Source organism: Bombina bombina, chromosome 5 (assembly GCF_027579735.1).
Source record: "Bombina bombina isolate aBomBom1 chromosome 5, aBomBom1.pri, whole genome shotgun sequence".
Lineage (NCBI taxonomy): Eukaryota > Metazoa > Chordata > Amphibia > Anura > Bombinatoridae > Bombina > Bombina bombina.
The window spans coordinates 1,016,502,881-1,016,523,500 of NC_069503.1; the positions used below are offsets into that span (position 1 = coordinate 1,016,502,881).

The 20,620-nt window shown below is 38.7% G+C and overlaps 1 protein-coding gene across 1 annotated transcript in view; it reads left to right on the top strand.

Moving 5' to 3' along the window:
* DCAF13 (DDB1 and CUL4 associated factor 13) overlaps positions 1-19,767 on the top strand; it is a 56,404-nt gene extending 36,637 nt beyond the window's left edge. Inside the window, exons 10-11 of the mRNA XM_053715266.1 lie at positions 18,262-18,425; positions 19,187-19,767. Coding sequence (XP_053571241.1) covers positions 18,262-18,425; positions 19,187-19,274 — 252 coding nt within the window. The 3' untranslated portion in view covers positions 19,275-19,767. The remainder of the gene's footprint in view (positions 1-18,261; positions 18,426-19,186) is intronic.
* Positions 19,768-20,620: the final 853 nt, after the last annotated feature.

Here is a 20,620-nt window from a genome sequence, read left to right on the forward strand (position 1 = left end):
TTGATTCTAACTAAAGCCTGACTGAACGTCTGGAACATCTGCCAGACGTTTGTGCAGTAGAATTGATAAAGCAGATATCTGTCCCTTTAAGGAACTAGCTGATAGCCCCTTCTCCAATCCTTCTTGGAGAAAGTATAAAATCCTAGGAATCCTGATCTTGCTCCATGAGTAGCCTTTGGATTCGCACCAATAAAGATACTTACGCCATATCTTATGATAAATTTTCCTGGTGACAGGCTTTCGAGCCTGAATCAAGGTATCTATGACCGACTCAGAGAACCCCCGCTTGGATAAGATCAAGCGTTCAATCTCCAAGCAGTCAGTCGCAGAGAAACTAGATTTGGATGCTGGAATGTACCTTGAATCAGAAGGTCCTGTCGCAGTGGCAGAGTCCATGGTGGAAGAGATGACATGTCCACCAGGTCTGCATACCAAGTCCTGCGTGGCCACGCAGGTGCTATCAAAATCACCGAAGCTCTCTCCTGTTTGATTCTGGCAATCAAACGAGGAAGGAGAGGAAATGGTGGAAACACATAAGCCAGGTTGAACGACCAGGGTATTGCCAGAGCATCTATCAGTACTGCCTGGGGATCCCTTGACCTGGATCCGTAACGAGGAAGTGTGGTATTCTGATGAGACGCCATCAGATCCAATTCTGGTGTGCCCCATTGCTGAATCAATTGTGCAAACAACTCCGGATGGAGTTCCCACTCCCCCGGATGAAAAGTCTGGCGACTTAGAAAATCCGCTTCCCAGTTCTCCACTCCTGGGATATAGATTGCTGATAGATGGCAAGAGTGAGTCTCTGCCCATCAAATTATTTTGGTAACCTCTATCATCGCTAGAGAACTCCTTGTTCCCCCCCTGATGATTGATATATGCTACAGTCGTGATATTGTCCGACTGAAATCTTATGAATCTGGCCGACGCCAGCTGAGGCCACGCCTGAAGCGCGTTGAATATCGCTCTCAGTTCTAGAATATTTATCGGGAGGAGAGCCTCCCTGAAAGCTCCACAAACCCTGAGCTTTCAGGGAATTCCAGACTGCACCCCAGCCCAATAGGCTGGCGTCCGTCGTCACTATGACCCACGCTGGCCTGCGGAAACACATTCCCTTGGACAGATGATCCGGTGGCAACCACCAAAGAAGAGAGTTTCTGGTCTCTTGATCCAGATTTATCTGAGGGGATAAATCTGCATAATCCCCATTCCACTGTTTGAGCATGCAAAGTTGCAGTGGTCTGAGATGCCAGCGAGCAAACGGAACTATGTCCATTGCCGCTACTAATAAACCGATTACCTCCATACACTGAGCCACTGACGGGCGAGGAATGGAATGAAGAGCTCGACAGATGGATAAAATCTTTGATTTCCTGACCTCCGTCAGAAAATTTTTAATGTCCACCGAATCTATCAGAGTTCCCAGGAATGGAACTCTTGTGAGAGGTATAAGTAAACTCTTTTTTTTTTACGTTCACCTTCCACCCGTGAGATCTTAGAAAAGCCAACACGATGTCTGTTTGAGACTTGGCTAGTTGGTAAGTTGACGCCTGGATTAAGATATTGTCCAGATAAGGCGCCATAGCTATGCCCCGCGGCCTTAGAACCCCTTCATGCTGTCTTGGTGGCAGCAGCGGGCTTCTTGGCCTGTTTATCCTTGTTCCAAGTCTGGTTAGGTCTCCAGACTGACTTGGATTGAGCAAGATTGCCCTCTTGCTTTGCGGCAGGGGAAGAGGAAGAGGGACCACCTTTGAAGTTTCGAAAGGAACAAAAATTATTTTGTTTGGTCCTCATCTTATTCGTCTTATCCTGAGGAAGGGCATGGCCTTTCCCTCCAGTGATGTCTGAAATGATCTCTTTCAGTTCAGGTCCGAATAGGGTCTTACCCTTGAAAGGGATGGCTAAAAGCTTAGCCTTTGATGACTTAAGCCAAAACGCTGTACGCGCTAAAATGGCAAAACCTGAATTCTTCGCCGCTAATTTAGCCAATTGAAAAGCGGCATCTGTAATGAAAGAATTGGCTAGCTTGAGAGCCCTAATTCTATCCAGAATATTCTCTAATGGAGTCTCAACCTGAAGAGCAACTTCCAGAGCCTCAAACCAAAAGGACACTGCAGTAGTTACAGGAACAATGCACGCTATAGGTTGGAGAAGAAAACCTTGATGAACAAATATTTTCTTGAGGAGACCCTCTAATTTTTTTATCCATAGGATCTTTAAAAGCACAACTGTCCTCAATAGGTATGGTTGTACGCGTAGCCAGGGTAGAAATAGCTCCCTCCACCTTAGGGACCGTCTGCCATGAGTCCCGCACGGCGGCTGATATGGGAAACATTTTCTTAAAAGTAGGAGGGGGAGCGAACGGAATACCTGGTCTATCCCACTCACTAGAAACAATTTCCGAAATCCTCTTAGGGACCGGAAAAACATCAGTGTAGGCAGGAACTTCTAGGAATTTGTCCATTTTACACAATTTCTCTGGAACTACAATAGGGTCACAATCATCCAGAGTCGCTAAAACCTCCCTGAGCGATAAGCGGAGGTGTTCTAGTTTAAATTTAAAAGCCGTCATATCTGAATCTGTCTGAGGGAACATATTTCCTAAGTCAGAAATCTCTCCCTCAGCCAGCAAATCCATCACTTCAGAACATTGTGAGGGTACATCGGATATAGCTAATAAAGCGTCAGAGGGCTCAGCGTTTGTTCTCACACCAGACCTGCTGCGCTTCCCCTGCAACCCAGGCAGCTTAGATAAAAGCTCTGTGAGGGTAGTATTCATAACTGCGGCCATATCTTGCAGGGTGAAAGAATTAGACACACTAGAAGTACTTGGCGTCGCTTGTGCGGGCGTTAATGGTTGTGACACTTGGGAAGAATTTGATGGCATAACCCGATTCTCTTCTGACTGAGAATCATCCTGTGACATACTTTTAGTAGCTAAAATATGTTCTTTACAATTTATAGACCTTTCAGTGCATGAGGGACACATTCTAAGTGGAGGTTCCACAATGGCTTCTAAACATATTGAACATTGACTTTCCTCAATGTTAGACATGTTGAACAGGCTAGTAATGACCACAAACGAGCATGAAAACACTTTTTTTATTTAGTGAAAAAAAAATAACAATCTTAAAAAACGGTACTGCGCCTTTAAGAGAAAAAAAAGCATACACGTTCTGTAAAACAGCCTAAACATGCACCAAATTTCTCAAAATTTTGTATGTAGAGACACTATAGGTAGTTAAGATTGCACTACAATTTTTTTTTAACAATTAACCCCTTAATTTCCAAACCGGATCGAAAATAGGCCCAGATCCGGAAAAAAAACCTTCAGCACCTTGCCACAGCCCTGCTGTGGCCCTACCTGCCCTCAGGGATCGAAAGTGTGGGGTAAAAGCTTCGATTTGTCCCAAAACATACACCAGGGCCCTCAGAAGTTAGAGCTTGCTGCTTGCTGACAAAACTAACTGCGCATCTGAGGCCCTTCAAAAAAACGTTTGCTCACAAACATTTGCCATACAGTGTCAACCATATATGTAATTGGCCCCATATGCAAGCCAAGTAATGCCCTTCTTTTAGCTCTAGGATTACTGCTTACCCTTACCCTCCTGGGTATAATGTCAGCCTTTCTGAAATACACAGTCTCTCCAGAAAAAATATGACTGAACATACCTCATTGCTGCATAGCATGAAACCGTTCCTCACACTGAAGTTTCCTGTACTCCTCAGCCTCTGTGGGAACAGCAATGGACCTTAGTTACAAATGCTAAGATCATCATCCTCCAGGCAGCAGTCTTCATCCATCTGCTGCCTGAGAGTAAATATTACAAACCGGTACCATTTAAAATAACAAACTCTTGCTTGAAGAAATTAAAAACTAATATTTTATCACCTCTTTCACTTTACCCTTCCTAGTACTTAGAGTAGGCAAAGAGAATGACTGGGGGGTGGAGCTAAGGGAGGAGCTATATAGACAGCTCTGCTGTGGTGCTCTTTGCCACTTCCTGTAGGGAAGGATAATATCCCACAAGTAATGGATGAATCCGTGGACTCGTCTTACCTTTATAGAAGAAAAGTTATTTTTAAAAGGTTTAGATGCTTTATAATCCTTAAAGGGACACTCAGGTTAAATTACATTTTCATGATTCAGATACAGCATGTAATTTTAAACAACTTTCCAATTTACTTGCATTAAAAAAAATGTGCACAGTCTTTGATATTTATAATTTTTGAGTCACCAGATCCTACTGATAATGTGCAAGAATTCACAGACTATACGTATATGCATTTGTGATTGGCTGACTGCTATCACATGGTACAAGGGGAGTGGAAATATCCATAACTTTGAAATTTGTTATTAAAAAATCTACTACTCATTTAAAGTTCAGACTAAGTGCTATTGCATTGTCTTGTTATCTTGCATTTGTTGATTATACAAATCTAATGTGTTGACTGGTCCTTTAAAGGGTCAGTCAACACCAGAATTGTTGTTGTAAATTGTTGTGTTTAAAATATAGATAATCCCTTTATTTACCATTCCCCAGTTTTGCATAACCAATACAGTTATATTAATATACTTTTTACCTCTGTGATTACCTTGTATCTAAGCATCTTCTGACAGCCCCCTGATCACAACATTTTATTTATTATCTATTCACTTTCATTTTATCCAATAAGTGCAGTGTCTGTCACAAGCCTTGGGCGTGATCACAATTTTATGTATATGGCTGACATGAACTAGCTCTCCCCTGTTGTGAAAAGCAAATAAAAAATAAAAAAAAGCATGTGATAAGAGGCGGCCTTCAAGGGCTTAGAAATTATCATGTTTAGCTTTCAACTAAGAATACCAAGAGAACAAAGCAAAATTAGTGATAAAAGTAAATTGGAAAGTTGTTTAATTTTTAAATAACATGCCCTATTTGAAAAATGTTTTGTTTTTTGTTTTTTTTTTTGGACTTGACTGTCCCTTTAATTTTGAATGCAGATAATTTTTAATTTTATGCATAATTGAGGATGTGTGTGTGTGTGTGTGTGTGTGTGTGTGTATATATATATATATATATATATATATATATATATATATACACATTTTAAGAGTTTATTATATAATAATTTATTGTATTGCTGATACATACTGAATAACCTGAATTTAGTGTGTTGCTCTTTAGGTCAGCATTATACAGCTGAACTCCGCTGCAGGAGATTTCTAGGACACACAAATATTACCGATTTTTATTTTCCACCGTTCAGGTCACTGCTTAACACATTTACAAAGAAGCACCTTTAATTGAATTCTAATTTGTTTCCTCCTAGTAGGATTCCAAGTCAGACAGTAGCGGCTACAGGGCCATTTCATCTATAGGGGGGTCTATATTTTTATTTAATGTTTAGCTGGTAATACAGTGTTGCATGTAAAATGGCTTAAATTAAACTGTTAAAATAAAGAATGCACCCTTTTTCCCCCCAGATAGAATAAAAACTTTTACTACTGCGTGGGTAGCATTTTTTCCCCAGCATGCCGTTTCATTATGGCAGACTAGTGATTTGACAAGTCAGGTTTGTCTGTCTTAGAGCTTAGTTTTTGAGTTTATATTTTAAATAACACCTACTGTACTTTCAAATGCTGATTATTATTATTATACAGAACTATTCTCAAGATTTTGTTCTGATAAGGTCTGTCTGCCTTTAGCTGTCAATTCATGTCTATTAAAGGAACATGAAACCTAATTTTATTTCCTTTTATGATTCAGATAGAGCATACAATTTTAACCCCTTCGATGCGCAGCTCGTTGTGAACATCGCAGTATGTATGCACATGACGAGCCCTTTTCGTCATGCAGGAGGATTGCCGATCAAACACTGTTTTCGGCAATCCCCTGCACTACAGGCTGGGTATCATTTGTGGCTTAGTGCACGCCACACCCAGGCTTCATGGGAATGCCAGTGACGTTACCACGTACACATGTGGTGACTTCACAAAGGGGCTGAACCAGAATCCACCAGTAGCTGCAAGGTAACTGGATGAGGGGACGTTCTTTAACCCCCTCAATCTCATTTCCCTTACAAGCTACAAACCTCATTTGAACAGTCAGGTGATCACTGTGGTAACAGTGAACAGATAGCAGAATTTTTTTTACATGTGGCTACCCTTGATGACAATTTAGTAAGCTAATCACAGTAAAAGCAGTGGTTACTGGGCCATTTTCAATTTTGCTAAAATGTGCGCAAAAATTATAATTTTTTGTTTTGTACAGTTTATGTCCCAGCTATCTCTCATGCCATGAATTATAAATATAATAATGGCATATTGTGAATCTGCTGGGAAAAAACAATATATAAGTTGTGTATGTCAAATTTGACTTGCTAGGGGGTTTAAATGTAGGTAGCAAAAAAAGTTTAAAATTGGTTCAGCACTGGGGTGAAAAAAGGCATAGCAACAAAAGGGTTAAAGGGAGACTCAATCAAAATTAAACTTTCATTATTAGGATAGAGCATGCCATTTTAAACAACTATCCAATTTACTTCCATTAACTAAATGTGCGCAGTCTTGTTATATTTAAACTTTTTGAGTCACCAACTCCTACTGAGCATGTGCAAGAATAAGTGTGTGTGCATTTGTGAATGGCTTATGGCTGTCACATGGTATGTGTATGCATTTGTGATTGGCTGATGGCTGTCACATGGTACAGGGGGAGTGGAAAAAGACATAACTTTTAAAATTGTCAGAAAAAAATCTACTACTCATTTGAAGTTCAGACTAAGTGCTATTGCATTGTCTTGTTATCTTGCATTTGTTGATTATGCAAATCTACTGTGTTGACTGGTCCTTTAAACAACTTTCCAGTTTAAAGGGATTCTGAACCCACATTTTTTTTCTTTTGTGATTGATAGAGCATGCATTTTTCTTTTTTTTTTCTTTGTTGTCTTGGTATCTTTAGTTGAAAACAGGAATGTAAGCATAGGAGCCAGCCAATTTTTGGTTCAGTACCCTGGATAGAGCTTGCTGATTAGTGGCTACATTTAGCCACCAATCGGCAAGCACTACCCAGATACTGAACCAAAGATGGGCCAGCTCCTAAGCTTAGATTCCTGCTTTTCAAATAAAGATACTTAGAGAACAAAGAAAAATTGATAATAGGAGTAAATTAGAAAGTTGCTTAAAATTGCATGCTCTATCTGAATCATGAAAGAAAAAAATATCGGTTCAGTGTCCCTTTTAATTCTATTAAATGTGCTTCATTCTCTTGTTATCCTTTACTGAAGGAGAGCAGTTTACTACTGGAAGCTAGGTAAACACAGTTGGTGGCAGCCACCAATCTGCAGCTAACTTGTGGTACTACATTGCTGCTCTTGGGCCTACCTAGGTATGCTTTACAACAAAGGATACTTAGGATACCAAGAGAAGGAAGCAAATTAGGTAATAGAAGCAAGCTGGATTTTATTTAAATAACAATTAAATTATTGACTAGGATTTCAAATCCTGTTTTTCTACATTTAAGGTCTTATTTTTAGAATAAGAAATTTTCAGGTTATTTTTCCAGTTATATCAGAAAATTACTGATTTAGTTATATACCATTAGAAATACTTAAAGGGATAGTAAACGCCAAAATTGATGTTGTTTAAAAAGATAATGATTCACTTTTATTACCCATTCCCCAGTTTTCCATAACCAACACTGCTCTATTAATACACTTTTTACCTCTTACCTTGTATCTAAGCTTCTGCTAACTGCCTCCTTATCTCCGATCTTTTGACAGACTTGCATTTCAGGCAATTAGTGCTGATTCTTAAATAACTTCACGTGCATGAACACAATGTTATTTATATGAAACACATGAACGAACGCCCTCTAGCTGTGAAATTGTCAAATGCATTCAGATAAGAGGCAGCCTTCAAGGGCTTATAAATTAGCATATGAGCCTACCTAGGTTTAGCTTTCAACTAAGAATACGAAGAGAACAAAGCAAATTTGATAAAAGTAAATTACATGCCCTATATGAATCATGAAAGTTTAATTTACACTTTACTATTCCTTTAAATAATTCTGCAATTATAGGAAGGTAAACTATCTAGTTTAATAGGTTAATCATTCATGTTTGATCACATTTTCAGCTGTACGTTATTGGAAGGAGAAAAATAAGCATTACCTTTTTTTAATAACATTTTAAATATGTTTATTAAACTAAAACAATAACCTTTTATAGGTTTCACTTTAATTTTTACTGCTTGCCCCCCCCCCCCATATTTGGGTCCTTGAGCAGTTATATTTCACACCAAACAATCTTCTATTCATTGAGCTTCTTAAACCTTCTGTGTACATAACATTGCAAGGGAGCAATGGGATTAAAAGGACAGTAAAGTAAATTAAACTTTTATGGTTCAGATACAACATGCAACTTTCCAATGTACTTCTATTCTCAAATGTGCTTCATTCTCTTGGTATCCTTTGTTTAAATGCATACCTAGGTAGGCTCAAAAGAGCAATGCACTACTGACTGCTAACTGCGTATATATGCCTCTTGTCATTGGCTCACTGTGCTCAGTTAGCTCCCGGTAGTGTGTTACTGCTAGTTTAACAAAGGATACAAAGAGAACGAAACAAATTTGATAATAGATGTAAGTTGTAGATTTTTTTCAAAATGTCATGCTCTATCTGAATCGTAAAATAATTTTTTGTTTTTTTCTGTCCTTTTTTAAATTTATGATAATCTCAATAAAAATGAATAATCATTTAACTCTGTAAATTATAAAAATGCTGTAAAAAGATTAAGTTCTGCTTTGTAATGCCTGTATGATATTGTGCTGTACAGCACTTCCTCATCTAATAGGCTGTTCTGTTTTGTAATGATGAGCTCTATACATATCTAGTATGGGGGAAATCAAGCTAAGACTTTCATTGTGGGGGAGATCAGGGAAGAGGGATATTTTTAACAGCTAACCCCTTTGCTGCTGGGAATGTCAGAAGTCTAGTACGTAGCAGCAATTAGCTGCCTTCTAACTACAAAAAACAATTTCAAAGCCATGCATCTAATCTATTCCGGAACAAAGGGTATCCCAGAGAAGCTTATACAACCATTTGTCTTATGACTGCAGTAGTTGTGTGTAAATATAATCCGTAAAAAAAAAAAAAGTTTTTGAAAAAGTTAACAATTATTTTTTTTTTTTTTTATATGATCAAATTTGACATTTGAAATTTACTTTTGGCAAGGTTTTTTTCTTTAATTCACATGAGTGAAGGGGTTAAACTGAGTGATATAAAAAAATGCTTAAAAAAAGTCTCTGGTTCTTTGGTCAAGTTTCCCTCTGAAATTCCTGGTAGCGAAGGGGTTAAGTCCGTTTCACTAATTTATAATGGCTGTCCCTCTAACTTAGGGCTCGACAAAGCCATTGGCTCCTAGAATTTTACACCTGGCTCCTAACTTTTTGGCTAATCCTCTATATATCTATATACAAATCCCACTGTCTGGCTCCTAAATATTACTGCTAAATGTAATCCTAGGTATGGCGCGGTGTAGCTTACGCTTTTAGGTATGGCGCCGTGTAGCTTAGGCTTTTGGGTGTGGCGCCGTGTAGTTTAGGCTTTTAGGTGTGGCGCTGTGTAGCTTAGGCTTTTGGGTGTGGCGCCGTGTAGCTTAGGCTTTTGGGTGTGGCGCTGTGTAGTTTAGGCTTTTAGGTGTGGCGCCGTGTAGCTTAGGCTTTTGGGTGTGGCGCCGTGTAGCTTAGGCCTTTAGGTATGGCACCGTGTAGCTTAGGCCTTTAGGTATGGCACCGTGTAGCTTAGGCCTTTAGGTATGGCACCGTGTAGCTTAGGCCTTTAGGTATGGCATCGTGTAGCTTAGGCCTTTAGGTATGGCACCGTGTAGCTTAGGCCTTTAGGTATGGCACCGTGTAGCTTAGGCCTTTAGGTATGGCACCGTGTAGCTGAGGCCTTCATTGCAAATAGCGTAGTCAATTTTTTTATTGTACCAAGCACAGAGCTTTTTTTTTTTTTTTAGGTCTACAAAAGTGTTTAGGTTGTACTAAATCAGCAACAGCACTTTGCTCTTCCTCAATTAAATTAAAGAAAATCATTGCTTTTAATTAGAATAAAAGCCCTCTAAGTTGGAAGATGTTGACAGTTTGCTACACAATGAGAAACTGTAGGATTTATTTAGGCTGGCTCAGGAAAATGATCATGATTATATGATGAGGTGAAAACATTTAAATGGTAATGGATGCTGGATTTGCCTTGTGATTGAAGTGCGGACGTTAAATAAGTGATTTAAACAGGAGTAAATGATTTGTCTGAAGACTTCAAAGGGGACTTTTTACAGGGCTTGCAGCTTCATCCATTCCAGCAGATGATGCGCCAATATTTACTATTGCTTAAATTATAACAAGGAGCTGAATTGCTAACGACACTTTATTTTATTGCAATATTCAACATGATGGGATCATCATTCTTTAAATGTAATTAAATGGATGTAAAGTGTTTTATTTATGCATCAGGAATGAATGACTGCATCACAAAATATTTGCATTTAAAATACATATGTTAAATGCACTTAAAGGGACAGTTTACTCAAAATTTTTCTCCCCTTTAATTTGTTCCCAATGATCCACTTTACCTGCTGGAGTGTATTAAATTGTTTACAAGTAGCTCCTTTACCCTTATATTTTCATTTGAAATTGTTAATTTAGCATGTGGTATCCCCACCTATTCTGAAAGTTTGTGGCCGCGCGTACCAGCTATAGATAAGCTTTGTAAACACAGCCAGCAGAAGAAATTACACTCCCAGTGTGATAAAGCAGAGATAAGTTAATAACATGTTGATTTTCCATTGTTCTCTCAAAGTATTGGTGATTGTTTTAAGGACAGATATAAGATAAAGAAGCAGGTATATGTGCACAATGTGATACAGTAATGAGATCTGATTATACCTACAAGCTCAACCTATTTTATTAGGCTGTGGCTTCAAAACACAAAATCAGAGCTTTAATATACACAAATAAACCTTAAAAAGCTAATTTTCATACATTTTTTACTCTGCAGTTGGTATAAAAAGCAATTGTAAACACATTAAGGGAAAAACTATTTTACAGTATACTGTCCCTTTAAAACTGTCTTTATGTAAATCAAATGTTGCATGATTTTGCAGTACAAGACACACCCTTTGAATCCTTGATTGTTTATCTTATCTGTTCTGTGACTATCACTGTGCAGCATATAGAAGGGTCGGGATTCAGAATTCCATGGACCCCAGTCTGACTGGGGGCAGTGGATAACTACATCTGATGTATCAATATATCCGGGTAACTGGAGTCATTTGAGACTATGGAATGCACATTATATTTTGTTAATTACACAGTTCATACAAATTTAAAAATATCTAAATTTTAAATGCTTCTAAAATCCATAGTTTCAGTATCAATTCTTGGTATTTTACTGTATTGTATTGTATAGTAATTCTAGCGTAGCCTCTACCAGGCATCACCAAGAACCTCATAGTGGCTATTTAACAGAAATTTAGTAGAACTTACTAAAAAAAAAAGCAGATAGGTCCTACTGTTTTTTTAAGTCATGTGTCAGAGCTTAGAACTTGGTCTCACCTGTAAGAAAGCATGAGTGACAACAGCCAGGTCCTATGACAAAAGATAGGTAGGTAAGTAACTTTTCTTTGTAAAATGATGATGGTCCACAGTCCACCATAACATAAGGGATATATTTGCCATCAAGAACCCATACAAGCTTTAAAACCCTCCCATCTCTCTCTAGTTTTGTTCTTGGACTCATAGAAAATGGTAGAATGGATAGAGGTTGTTCCAACTACTTGCTTATGTATTACAAATTGGGAGCTCAGATCTATGTGAGATCCAGAGTTCCTGGGGAGTATTTACAAAGAAGACGGAAAAGACTCTTCACAGCAGCTGAATGATGCAGGGACACAGGAATACCCTTTTATGTGCGCAGCATTTCCCTAATGGGACTTCAGCCATAACTACCCTCAGGCGTCACAGGGACTCGTCTCTATCCGCCCCCTGAGGGACTGCATTGACATAGATGACATGCCTGGTAAGCTAGTGGAGGGGTGCTGCGTAAGGTAAGTGATTTACACAGCACATCATAGCCCAGAGGCTATTTGTAGGTGCTATGACACAGGTACAGCATAGACAGGGGTTTTCCCCTCCATGACACTTTTTTTTTTTCCCTCTCCATATCATGTCCCTAACAGTTCTACTAGCATTGGGAACACTTAGGGAAGCCTCAGACACTTTTTAACCCTTTGGCAGCTTTTGGGCTATTTATTTTTTTTAATTATGTGTCTGGCCCTTTAAGAGAAATGGCAATAGCTTAATGCATGATGTGGTTGTATAGTGCAGGCTCCGGTAGGCTGGGGAACACATTTTTGCAGGATTTTATGATTATTATGCTTGGTGCACATTATTTTACTTAAAAACTTTCAAAAGTGTTTTTTATGATTTCTAAGCCCCCGACTTTACTCCCGGGGGGGTAGCCTCGCCCCCTTTTCTTTCCCCAGCTTTTCTATCAGCTAACTGGAGCCTCTGTGACTAGATTTCATCTGCAACCATTGGTGCCTGATCTTTAACGGGTTCTAATCTGGTTTTTATTGTCTGACAGTCCTAGGAGCTACCAGGGGTACTTAAGGGCTTTACTTATATCTTGGGGCTTGTTATACTTACTATATTGGGAGATTGTACAAGTATCCCTATAGTGTAGAGGGCTCTCTACTAGGTTTCTCTGTACTGTTTATTATATAAGGTGTTATTGTATACTGTTATATAAGTACAAGTATGGAACAAAATGTTTCTGTCCCCAATGATATTTCTTTAGAGGAGTCAGTTTCTGATAACCCCCCCCCCCCCCCCCCCCAGTTACATATATTTGTTTATTTTGCAAATCTGTTCCAGTATGCCAGGTCAACCACATTTGAGAAGTGGAAGGTTGTGTTTGGTTTGCATGCAAAATCTGAGGTACACAATTTTCACAAAGGGAAGTTTGCCCAATACTTATCACTCAGGGGGAGTCTACTGATATTACTTCTGAATTTAAAAGCAGCATGTATAAAATTATGATTGTTTGGCGGCAATACCCAATCCAAGTGAGCGTATATCTTGGGATTTATCTGTCTCATGAGGTTAATGTGCAAAATACTCCCCCTCAACCCCAAGCTACTGCTTTCTTACAGAGCTTTGACTCTGACTATGCAAATATATCTAGTTCTGATGGGGAAGTGTCATCAGATGAACAGGAGCCTGTGCCTGATGCTGAATATGACAATGCCTTTAGATTTAAGGTGGAGCATATCTGCAATTTATTGCCGGTGGTATTAAAGAATTTAGAAAATGTTGAAAACAAGCCATTGAATCAGTTAAATATTGCTTTAAAAGCTACACCAAAGATTCCACAGCTGTTTCGGGTCCCTGATTTGTTCTCTGACTATATTGCTATGGAATGAAAAGCCAGGCATACCTTTCACCACTTCCACAAAATTTAGGAAAATGTACCCCATTCCAGAACAGAATGTGAAAGTGTGGGGAACAATCCCTAAGGTTGATGGTAGTATTTCCATTCTCGCCAAACGTAAGACTATCCCTGTGGAGGTTAGCACTTCATTTAGAGATCCAATGAACTGCAAATTAGAGTCGTCCTTAAGGAAACTCTTTTTTTTTTTTTCTTTCTTCAAACAGGCCTTTTACTTAGACTGGCTGTTTCTCTCACCTGTGTGGCTGCAGCAGGAACACTATGGTGTAATTCCCTAGCAAAAATGGTGGTGGACAATTCCTCTACTGGGGATTTACAAAACTGCATTAAAGCACTTAAAATGACTCAGGCATTTATTTGTGATGCGGTAATGGACATTATTAAGATCAATGTCAACAAATATGTCTATAGCAGTGCTGGCAAGGAGATTCTTATGGTTAAAGTCTCGGTCAGCAGACATAATCTCTAAAAATAGACTGATGACTTTTTTCCTTCCCAGGGAAGATTCGATTCAGGCCAGACTTAGACTCCATTATTAAGACACTCACTAGTGGGGAAGGCACTTTTCTTCCTCAGGACAAAAAATCTAAATGAAAGAACAGAAGAGGAAATCAGTTTTGTTCCTTTCGCTTCTCAGGAGATCAGAAGTCCTCCTCTTCTCAGAAACCTGAGCCCTCCAAGTCAGCCTGGAAGAATGGTTCTTCATGGTCAAAGAACAAGCAATCCAAAAAGTCCAACACCACCACTAAATCAGCATGAAAATGTGGCCCCTTGAACCAGAATCTGTTCTGGTAGAGGGCAGACTTAGTCTCTTTCAGGTGGCCTGGTGCAGGTCAGTCCAGGACCCCTGGTTTTAAAACATAATTTCTAAGGGTTTTTGAATAGGCTTCAGGTCCAGACCTCTTCGAGGTCGATTCCTTCTGTCTCATGTTCCCAAACTTCAGTCACAGGCGTCTGCATTTCTACAGTGTGTTCGGGAATTGGTGGATATGGGGCTAATTATCCCAGTACCTGTATCTCAACAGGATCAAGGGTTTTACTCCAATCTGTTTATAGTCCGCAAGAAGGAAGGGACCTACAGACCTGTCTTAGACCTAAAAACATTAAACCTATTTGTCAGGGTTCCGAGTTTAAAGATGGAAACAATTTGCACTAACTTGCCCTTAATTCAACAGGATAAATTTATGACTACAATAGACCTCAAGGATGCATACCTGCACATTCCCATCCACAGGGATCACTATCAGTTCCTGAGGCTTGCTTATATGGACAAACACTACCAGTTTGTCGCTCTTCCATTTGGTCTGGCTACAGCTCCGCATCTTTACAAAGGTGCCAGGTGCTGTCAGGTGTGTCTTGTAATCGTCTCATATAATTCCTCCATGCCTGTTCCTTTAAGTATTCCTACTCATCATTATAAAAGGCACCTCCCACCAGCACTTATTGCTGGATTATTGAAGTTCACCTACCCTGTAGAACCGAAGCTTTCACCAGCCGTGGAGACCTAAACTAACCTTTCCGAGTTATCCGCTCTCCTTGCTGAACGCAGTATATCAGGAACTACTGCCTTCTAGCTCCACGCTCAGCGGAACGTACGTGATGTCAGCTGCAGCCGAGGACACTCTCTCACAGTGTCTCGCTCCACGCTTGTCAGGGATTGCAACAGGACGCCACTGCTCAACTCCTGCCGACCCAGTGACTTCCAGGACACGCTACAGACAGGTCGTATGTCACAGACCTCTGGGTCAAGTTGTATGCATTATTCCAATAACTTTTATTTCTCACTTGGTATCACACATTTGCTCACTGTTCACCTAACCAGAGGTATTATAGACGGTTCTGCTCCAACTGTACTACTCTCAATCTGTTCTAAAATATTAAGCAGTGTGTACGGAGTGTTATATAATTGTTGTATACGAGTAGCAACTCCAGGTTTTCAAATCTTACTTACAACAACCACCTTCTGCCAAACTTCTACCATATATCAGATGCACCAGTGTGTACTTTGAATTTACTGTTTGGCTATAAAAAGACAACGGGGTTAACTCTGGCTATATACTATAGTTGTTAACCCTATTGTCACAAATCCATCACATTAAGCAGGATAACCATTGCATGACATTAAGGATCACTAAGATTTGTAGTGGTTCTAACAGGTGCCCTGTTAGCAGTGATCAAAGCTCAGGGGATCTCAAATGCACCATATCTTGACGAGATACTGGTGCAAGCTCCTCTGTCATTAGCAATCACTCATGCTTGCAAGCTACAACTATTGCTACCAAAACTATGGTTGGAAGTTTCCAAAAGCTTGTTATATCCTGCAACAAGGGTTACATTTTTTAGAGTCATAATAGACTCAGTCCTGACGGAACTGTGCAGGTTAAAACTCCAGAGAGCATCTCTCTCCTTGCAGAGTACTCAATTGCTGTCTGTAGCTCAGTGTATGGACATAGTCGCTCTTATGGTAGCTGCTTCAGACACGGTTCCTTTTGCCCGCTTTCAGTTATGTCCCCTTCTCTATCCATGCTCAGTCAGTGGTAAAAAAATGTTATCTTCATTTGGAGCAACAAATAGCTCTGGATTCATCTGTCAGATAATCTATGTCTTGGTGGACATAAAGTCCTTCTTTGATCCTTGAGGCATCTTTTCTTTGTCTGTCATGGGCCATTGTCATTACGTATTGCAAGGAGTTTGGTCTCCTTTAGAGGTAAGGTTACCAATAAACATTCTGCAACTTTGAGTGATTCTTTGAGCTCTTCAGGCATGGCCTCTGTTGAAGGAGGATAAATGTTTTAGTTTCCAGTTGAACAATATCACAGCAGTAGCCTATATCAATCATCAAGGAGGTACTTACAGTCCACAGGCAATGCAGGAAGTCTTTTAGGTTCTGTCTAGTTTGTTTTTACATTACTCTGGATATTGTAAAGGACAGAAAAGCTACTAAGGTAGCATTAGCATCTTGGCTTACACAAGTTATTCACAAGACTTACTTGGTGGCGGGTAAGTTGCCTCCTAAACGTATTACAGCTCACTATACCAGAGCAGTGGCAACATCATAGGCCTTTAAGAATGATACTTTTTGTTGGAGCAGATTTGAAAAGCTGCCACATGGTCCTCCTTGCATACTTTTTCCAAAATGAATCATTTTGATGTCTTTGCTTCTTCTCAAGCAGCTTTTGTTCGGAGAGTCCTTCATGCTGTGGTGTCGGCTAAATAGGAACTGTCAGAGAAAGTATTTTCCCACCCTGTACGTAACATTGACCATCGGCTTGGGTCTTGATCCCATATGTTATGGAGGACTGTGGACCATCATTTTTTTAAAATGAAACAACATTTATGCTTACCTGATGATAAATTCTTTACTTTCATAATGATGATAGTTCACAGGCCCTGTTTTATTTCATGGGCGACAGTTCTGATGACACCTCTATAAACCCTGCTTTCCCTTTCCTACCTTTCTTTCCTATTCTCTACTCGCCTATATGTAAAACTAGAGAGAAGTGGGAGGGATTTAAAGCTCTTGTATGTGTTCTTGACCTCTTCCTAGTGGCAGGAAATATATCCCATATGTTATGGAGGACTGTGGACTATCATCATTCCGAAAGAGAAAATAATTTATCAACTATGTATACATTTTTTTTATTAACTCAATGTGCTGTTATATTAATATACTTTTTACCTCTATGATTACCTGTATCCAAGCCCCTGCAGACTACCCCTTTTTTTTTTTTTTTTTTTTTTTTTTTTTTTTTAAAAGCGTTCCACAATCTTGCATTTTAACCAATCAGTGATGGTTCTTACATAACCATGGAAGTGAGCAGAATGTTATCTAAATGGCACATATGAAATAGTACTGTCTGGCGGTTGTGCAAGATTTAAAAAGCACAGAGATAAGGGGCGGCCTGCAGGGTCTTAGAAAAAGGCAAACTTAGAGGTTTATAAAGTATATTAATTAAACAATTTTAAAGTAGACTATAACTTTCTTATACTACCCATGGCGTAATCCTAAGTAAGAATTCCTAAGCATTCTAAAACAAGTGTGTTCGGCTCTATGTATCTTATTTCCTGTTAAGAATGATATTTTTTGCACGTTTTGTTAATATTCAGAACTGCTAAAGGATATATTTTGACAGATTGAAGTTTAGTCTCTTGCTAGCATAAACAAACTAACACTTGTCCAACACATCAGCTGAACTGCTTTGGTAACCGAGATTAACTCACTAATTTTCTTAGATTTGACAGTAAATTAGGGCTGAAATAAGTAATGCATGCTGAGCATAGAAAAAGCTTTCCCCCTTTCATCTGCATTATGGGTGCTAAAGTAAACGGCAAGACTGTTATTCGCCTGAGCAAAGCGCTTTAGATCATCAGCCACTAGGTAGTGGGCTTTGTGTATACATACAGTTATAAGATAAGGAAGCCTTTATGTGTATAGAGAATGGTAAGATAAATGTCTGCTCTGCCTGCAAGCTCAGCCCATCTTAATAGATTGTGGCTTTAGTGAGCAAAAGGGGCTATTTCATATACATAAATAAACCCAAAAGGAGCAATGTCTCATACATGTTTTACTCTGCAGCTGGTTAAATAAGTAACTGGAAATATATTATGCGGAAACCAATTTTAATGTACATTCTCCTTTTAACTTCTCCACTACTTGTTTCTCATAGTAAAATAAAATAGATTTAAAAATGCCTTAAATGAAACTGCCATTAGTGCTATACTGAGCCTTGTGCTTTGAATACAGCACATCAATTAGAATTTCTTGCTTTTCCACTAGTTATCCCCACGAGAGAGAGCTGCCCAAAACTACAACCAGAAACTAAAAGAGAAGTTCCAGCACCATCCACAAATCAAGCGGATCGCACGGCACCGGCACCTTCCCAAAACCATCCACAGCCAGATAAGGGAACAGCGAATCATGAGAGAGGCGCGTCGTAGAAAGTAAGTACCAAATACGTGTGATCCAACTGCAGAGAGCGTGGGTAAAACACTTTAGTTCAGGACAATCTGATTGATCCATCATATATATAATATAGTCTCAAACAGTACAGAGCTTTATATAGTCCTCCAGATGGTCTAAGGGTCTTTTCTCATCACACAGCCTGGGTCACCATGCTAATGCTTCTTGCAGAATGAAGCGTTGCATGAGGTTTAGTGTAAACCCCCTACCTAAAATAAGATAGGAGCTGGTGAAACTGGAGAGGCCTTTTGTGGTTCTCTGTGGAAGGGAGACGTTATGGTCAGCAGAAAAAAAATTATACCATAAACATTGCAATTTCAAAACTATGAATAACTTATAATTCTATATAATAAAATCTTGTATTAATCATTTTGAGAAAATACTCCATATTGTAACAGAATTATTGCATCAAATGCGGCAAATTTAAAAAGATTACAAAGTGCAGACACGAGAATTATTTAAACATGTTCCCCCCCCCCCCTAAAAAATGGGAAGTAAACCCAATTTACATTTAAACTTAAGCCTAATACAGCAGTATGAGTTTAAATTTATTTATTCATTTCAACATTTTTATCAGCAAATGTAAATGCTCATTTCATATGGTTGATAGAAATGTTGTGAGTACAATTTTCCTTTAAGTTGTTGCTAAATGAAATATCATTGCATGAGAACATGTTCCACTTTATATCTTCGAAACAGAATCTCCTCAGCCTCTCTTACTAAATAATAATTTTATTTCTAGGGAAATGAATAGACGCAAACACAGCAAAAAGGACTCCGTACCAATTGTGACAGAGAAGAAGAAACATGTGGTGGCTGTGGTCGAATAGCAAGACTTGTGTTTAATAAAGTGTTAATCCATTCGCTGCTGAAAGAGTTGGCGAAAATTTCGTCCTCAATGTATTACAGCCAAAAAGGGGTTAAAAAAGTGTACTGGGAATATAATGCCATACTGTGTAGAGGAGCCAACTCTTGTTTTGTATTTTACTGAATCTACACGAGTAGACATTCAGTTTCTTGGTATTGGATACATTCTGGAAGCCTAGGTGCCATGGCATGGCATTTTATTTGCAGATCCTAACTATGGATTTTTGTACATATATAAATATACATATATAATCATCCTTGTATGACTCCTACACCATGGATGGCGGCCTTCACTCTTCTTTATTTGTAATGTCTCCATCTGTTTAGACCATTTCTTTGAAAGAGCGACCTTTTGTAAGGTGTTTTTTTGTTTTTTTTCCCGCCTCACTCTTACTGATGGTGGAAACACATTTCCTTTAATTCCTAAAGTCTAATAAAATTTTAATTCCTCCTAAACATCTATGTAATTCAGAAAAAAGGTTTCTGAAATCATGAATTGGTTTCAAATTCTTACAAACTGCAACCAGAAGTGAACTAATTATAATGAGCACAGACCTCTGCCTCCTGCACAGCCGTTTCTTTTTATGTCAATTCATTTGTGATAATTTTCAAAATTAGTTTGAAGCCCCAATTTTTATAGTATTTTAATATATATATATTAGCCATATTGCAGGGCTCTAAAATGCCTCTGAAAATTCTGCTTGTTCCATTCCCTCAGAGAAGCTGTTTTAATCATATGGGGAATTTTATGTAACCCTGCAAAATTCAACAGAGAGAGGTTTTAAAGGGATATAAAACCCAAAAATATTTCTTTTATGATTCAGACAGAACATGCTAATTTAAACACTTTCTAATTTACTTCTATTATAAAAAGTTTTATTTTTCTCTTGGTATCTTTTGTTATAAAGCAGGAGCCGGTCCATTTATTTGGAAACTTTTTAAAATGGTATGCTCTGTCTGAATCATAAAATATTTTTTTTAGGTTTCATACCACTTTAACAGCACTCATTTGTTCCCCTTAAAGGGACAGTCTAGTCCAAAATAAACTTTCATGATTCAAATAGGGAATGTAATTTTTAAACAACTTTCCAATTTACTTTTATCATCAATTTTGCTTTGTTCTCTTGGTATTCTTAGTTGAAAGCTAAACCTAGGAGGTTCATATGCTAATTTATTAGACCCTGAAGGCTGCCTCTTATCTGAATGCATTTTGACAGTTTTAACCACTAGAGGGTGTTAGTTCATGTGTGTCATATAGATAAGTTACCTAGGAGTCAGCACTGATTGGCTAAAATGCAAGTCTATCAAA